The sequence below is a fragment of the Pinus tabuliformis genome, chromosome 2_2 (genome assembly GCF_031772625.1).
Source record: "Pinus tabuliformis cultivar Carrire ecotype Pingquan chromosome 2_2, CPIR1, whole genome shotgun sequence".
Lineage (NCBI taxonomy): Eukaryota > Viridiplantae > Streptophyta > Pinopsida > Pinales > Pinaceae > Pinus > Pinus tabuliformis.
In genome coordinates, this window is record NC_142300.1 from 788096160 (window position 1) to 788102355 (window position 6196).

At 43.0% G+C, this 6196-nt stretch overlaps 1 protein-coding gene across 1 annotated transcript; it reads left to right on the forward strand.

The window, feature by feature from the left end:
- The first annotated feature begins 1401 nt into the window (after positions 1-1401).
- LOC149195055 (uncharacterized) lies at positions 1402-2208 on the forward strand. Its single transcript, XM_089407879.1, has one exon. It carries the CDS (start codon positions 1402-1404, stop codon positions 2206-2208), a length of 807 nt encoding a protein of 268 aa, XP_089264005.1.
- Positions 2209-6196: the final 3988 nt, after the last annotated feature.

A 6196-nucleotide genomic window follows, 5' to 3' on the forward strand; every position in this document is an offset into this window, starting at 1 on the left:
TTTACATGCCATATTATTACTCATTGATAATGCATTCCTTCATAATTGTGGAATGTCAATCCATTTAACTCTAAGGAATAGGAGAGGACATGATTCTACCATTGATTTTTAAATTTCCCAATCTTAATTTACACCCTTCATTAGCACATACATTCGCATCTTTATTAAGATCACATAGAACATGGAAATATATTATTGAAGAAAACCCTTTCACTTCTTTCCCAATTCTTTTCATAAGACTTTTTAATGTTTTGTCCCTCAAAGAGGAGCCCTTCACTAAATGTGGAATAAGAAGGAGAAAGTCTCCCAAAACAATGAGAGAAACTACTTAATTTTCTTTGGCTAACTGAATTCACTAATAGAAGGCTTAAGCTTAAGCTTAGTTGTTTGTCATGCATCCTAAGCCTCATAAATACTTTGCAATTTTAACTTCCTCGGGGCCATAAAGCACTCCTCCCTCTTGCCACCCCTAAATTTAGACTTTGATAAATATAAAACCATGAAATAATAAGTTCATATATATATATATATATATATATATATATATATATATATATATCAACACAATACTTTTAAATATTAAACACACTATTTTTTTCAATTTAATTTTATTAATGTACGACCACACACATACACATATATTCTCAAATATTCCACCCATCGTAAATTATAAAACACTTCACTTTTTATTATGAATATATTAATTTTTTGTTATTATGACCTTTCTATAACCCTGCATATACACATAATTTTTATTTTTTATTCTTTCATTATTCACTTTTTTATTACATCTGTTCATTTTTTTATCACTTTGATTACATTTTTCACCTGGAGAGGATTCGAACCCGAGACCCAGGGACCAACTTCCTCACCCAAAGGTAGTCACCCACTCAGATACCTCACCTAGGCCCCATACATACACATATATATTCACAAATATTTCATTCATCTTAATTTGTAAAACATTTTTATAATAACTTCTTCTTTTTTAGATTGGATGCTTTTGTGATTCATGATTTAAGCCAAGATCTTTCGGAGAAATCACATGGAAATCTTAGGGTCGACATGTTTCGAACCTCTATCGAGGTTCGTCAACAGGACAAGGTTGGTGATTTGTTGATCTTGCTCTCCAACCTTGTCGTGATGATGAACCTCGATAAAGATTCGAAACACGTCAACTCTAAGATTTCTATGTGATTTCTCAAGAAGATCTCGACTTAAATAATTTTGTTGATATTATAAATTATCCATAATTTCGTTTACATCAAACACTCTATATATTACCTTGCTAAAAAGTATAACAAATCTATCGCGCGCTTGCTCCCTGCCCGCGGCAGGCCGTCTCCCCCTCGGCGCCCTGCGTCCTGCGTCCTGCTGATCGAGCCTCGCTCTGCCGCCCCAATGGCGGGCATTGGGGACCCCGATCCCCCTTCAACTCCTCCGGAGGTGATCGCATTTCGTGCTATGATCGCTTCAGGCCCAAAGCGCCCTCCTTCGGTGTCTCAGCAGAAATTCGTCAAAAAGCTGGACTCGATCCCATCAGTGGCGTTACCTGAAGAAGAAACCTGTAAAGCCGCGTTGAATCTTGCAGAGAGAGGCCTGATAGGCCAGTTCACAGGCCTCTGGCCATCTCCCAAGTCAGTGGAGGATTGGATTCAAAGGAACTGGAAGCCTCTGATCAAAGAAGAAGTGAAAAGCTATTTCGTAGGTAAGGGATTCTTTGTGTTTGTTTTTGAAAACCCTGATGACAAAGGCCTGATCTTTAGAAACAGACCGTATTTCATGGGGCCTCAGGGGCTTTATTTGAATAAATGGTCCCCGGACTTCGATCCCACCCAGGACATCCCATCAGCTGTTCCAGTCTGGGTCAGACTCCCTCACTTGCCTCTGCACTGCTGGAACCAAAAATCCCTTCAGATCATAGGTAACGCCCTGGGAAAATATATAGATCAGGCGGCGAGAAAAGACCAGTATTCATGTGCCCGTATTTGCGTCGAAGTGGATTTAGAGGAGGGGCTACCGGAAGCTATTAAACTCACAGTAGCTGGGTGGACGCATGTCCAGGAACTGGACTACGAACAGTTACCTTTTAAATGCAGACATTGCCATAGTCATGGCCACTTTGCAAAGAACTGCAAGAAGAGAGCAGAGGAGCATGCTGATAAACAGAACGGGGAACAATGGAGTCTGGTCCAGAAGAACACATAAAAAAAAAAGGCACAGGCAAAGGCACCAAGGAAGGAGACCCTAGCAGCAGCAAAGCAAACCAGGAAACAGAAGTAAATCCAACAGGAGCAGAGAAGGCTCAAAGCCCTCAAGATACCCCAGCCCAAGAAAATGAAGAACAGGTGGAGATTCCTCCACCAAACAAGGAAGCAGGTGAAGCAAACCAAAGTCAGGCCAATCAGGGAAGCCCATCCAACCCCTCATATGCTGAGATAGCAAGGAAAAAACCAGTCGAAAGCTCCGGCTCCTCAGAAGACGAAACCTACGAGCGCCAGCCGAAGAAAGCAGGAAGGAAATCCCGTAAAGAAAAAAGGGAGGAGGAGGCAGAAAGACTCAAAACTCAAGGAAGTCAAGCTACAATAGAAATGTCTATTGGGCGAAATACCAGACCAAGGCCCTCCAAGGGAGGGTTCAATACCCCCTCAAGTAAATAATGAATCTAGTCTCTTGGAATTGCAGAGGACTGGGGAACCCCTCTAAAATAGAAGCAGTCAAGGATCTGATGAAAGCGGAGCCCTCAGACATCCTCATGCTCCAAGAGACCAAAATAGAAGGACATGCCCTTCTAGAGATCAGCAGCACTAAGTGGAATAAAAGAGCAGGTAAAGCGGTCAGCTCAAGGGGCACCTCTGGAGGGCTGGCAACGCTCTGGAACGATGACCTCCTTCAGCTGAACAACCACAAGGAAACTCAGCACTGGATTCAAACTGAACTGACTCACAAAATAAGTAAGTTGTCTTTTAACCTTTTCAATCTTTATGTTCCTGTTTCCTATAATGAAAAGAGAGAGTGTTGGAACTCCCTCTCAGCATATCTAGAGCAGACTTCCCCATGCAACATTATTATAGCAGGGGATCTCAATATAGTTATGAAAGCAAAAGAAAAGAGGGGTGGGGCAAGTAACAGAGACCCCATGCTCGATGAAGTCGAGGAACTTTTTCAGCGGTGGGACTTGTTGGATCTAAACCCTATTAGAGGCCTTTACACCTGGTCCAACAATAGAGCAGGAGAGGACCACATCTCAGCTCGATTAGACAGATTCATGATCCAAAGCTCCTTATTGATGAACAAGAAGATCATTACTACTAAAATCCTGCCGAAGCTAGCCTCAGATCATAAACCCATCCAGCTCCTCCTGAAGGATGAAGTAGACCTAGGGCCCATTCCTTTCTGATTCAGCCCCTTATGGATAGAGAAGGAAGGTTTTATGGAGACAGTCAAAGCAGCTTGGGACAATACTTTTACGGGATCTCCTAGTTATGTCTGGGAGCAAAAGTTAAAAGCAACAAAATTTGCGTTGAAGAAATGGATTAAGAAACCTGGATCTACCCCTACCGAACAAAGAAAGGAATCAACTTATGGCCTGCAGACTTTGCAACTAGAGATGGAAAACAAAGATATCACCCCAGAGCTGTTGGAGAAGGAAACGAGAGCCCAACGTACAGTACACCAATCCTTCAGAAGAGAGGAAGAATATTGGCGATTAAAATCCAGGAGCTTGTGGCTGAAGGCTGGAGATCGCAATACATCCTTCTTCCATCGCCAATGCAGAGCGAGGCTGATCAGGAACCATATATCTGAGATCAAATCGCCAGAGGGCATCATCTGCAAAGACTATAATGAGATCAAAGAAGCAGCAGAAAACTACTTCAGGAACCTTTACAGGATTGAAAATCACAGCGATAATGAAGAAGTTGATGACTTTATGGTTAACATTCCCTCACTTATCAGCGCTGAAGAGAACGCTGCCCTATGCAGGCCAACCACAGAGGAGGAAATCGTAAATGTCATCTGGTCCATGGACGCAGACAAGGCGCCCGGGCCTGATGGATTTACTATCCATTTCTACAAATCGTGCTGGCACATTATAAAGGTCGATCTCTGCAAGATGATTCGATGGTTCATAAGGAAAGCCAAGGTGGGCGGAGGAACAAACTCTACATATCTCGCCCTGATCCCCAAAGAAATCAACCCAGAGTCCTTTGCAAGGTACAGGCCGATATCACTGTGCAACGCCTCTTATAAAATCATGGCAAAATTGATTGCAGGCAGGATCAAGCCGCTCTTGAAAAATCTGATCTCTTCCCCGCAAGGCGCTTTTGTTGAAGGCAGGCATATTATAGATAACGTAATACAGGTACAGGAGATCATACATTCCAGCAAGCTGCGAGGTGAAAAAGGTATGTTGGTCAAGCTCGATATGGCAAGCGCCTTTGACAGAGTGGACCGCTCATTCCTCTGCAAAGTCCTGCTCTCCTTCGGATTTTCGCAGCAGTTTGTCAACCTTATTAAAGCATGCATAGACAAACCATGGATTGCCCCACTAGTCAACGGTCGCCCCACGAATTTCTTCCAAAGTCAGAAGGGCATAAGACAGGGGTGTCCCCTCTCCCCATCCCTGTATATCTTGATGGCGGAAGCGCTCAGTCGCAGATTGACAGCGGAAAAATTAAAAGGCAGTATCCCAGGTCTCAAGCCCAGCCAAGGTGCTGAAGCCCAGAACCATGCGTTGTTCGCCGACGATACTCTCCTGTTAGGCGGAGCATCCCTAAGAATAGCCAGAGCCATGAAAACTGTCCTGAATAATTATTGCAGAGTTTCTGGGGCCTTAATTAATGAGAACAAAACTGAAGTGTATAGCTGGAATGTGGAACAGAGGGAGCTCTCTGATATTACCTCTCTTCTTGGATTCAAAGGACAATTAAATTGGGACAGATTCAAGTATCTGGGCCTTCCCATAATATCAGGTGCAAATAAAAGAACGCTCTGGACAAAAATAATTTCGAAATTTAAAGCCAAAATTGCAGCGTGGGGAGGCCACTGGCTGACGAAAGGAGGCAAAGTGATCCTTATAAAAGCAGTGCTGTCAGCACTACCAATCTATCAGGCAGCCTTCCTCTTAGCTCCTAGAAATGTCTCGGAGCAAATTTCCAAAATGCTCAGAGACTTCCTGTGGCAGGGAGGAAAGGGAAATGAAAAAAAAATGCACCTGGTGAAATGGGAAGTTGTTAAAAAAACAAGGGCAGATGGAGGCTTGCAAATAAGAGATCCAGCCCTTGTTAATTTAGCAATGGGAGGAAAATTTTTATGGAAACTGATCCATGAACCTTCCCATCCGGTCAGCGTTTTGCTTAATTCTAAATACAGACCAAACAAAGACCTGAGTAACCTCCAGAATATAAACACAGCTAACAGCACACAGGTGTGGAAATTATGCTGTAAAAGTAGCAAGTTTTTCAATAAACTGGTTTACAGAATTCCGGGCAATGGCAAACGCACTCATATGTGGAATGACAGAATCATGGGGAATGAACCTCTGAAGGACAATGAGGACATAGCTGACCTCAGGGATTGGCTGAAGCAGGCAGGAGTTAATACCATTTTTGAATTGTCAAAATGGGATCATCGTGGAGACTGGATTGGGTGGGATTTCCATGGAGTCCCAGAGAGGTTATTCCATCAACAAACCATGCTAGAAGACTTGCTGGAGGAAGCAGCGCCCACCAACAGATATATGTCTGACAAATGGGGTTGGGGCCAGACAGGAGAGTATACGACAGCAGCAAGATATAGAGCTTTGCAAGAATAAAAAAATAGCAGCCAAAACCCAGCCTTTTGGAAGAATGTCTGGGACCCTCTAGCCCTTCCAAAGGTGAATTTCTTCTTTTGGACTCTGGCCCATAATAAAGTCTTGACCGGAGACAACCTCGAAAAAAGGAACATAGCTGGACCCCACAGATGTACTCTATGTAACAGCCATGCAGAAACTGCCCAGCATCTTTTTCTGGAGTGCCATTTTGCAAAAGAGGTATGGAGCATCATTTTATATAATTTTCAGATTACTATGCCTTCACCATCCTCTGTTGCAGATCTATTTGCCATTTGGAACAGTATCTATCCTCAGAGCATCTCTCTCAAATCAATCTGGAAAAAAATATGGACAACAATCCCAAAGTATGTGTGTTGGCAG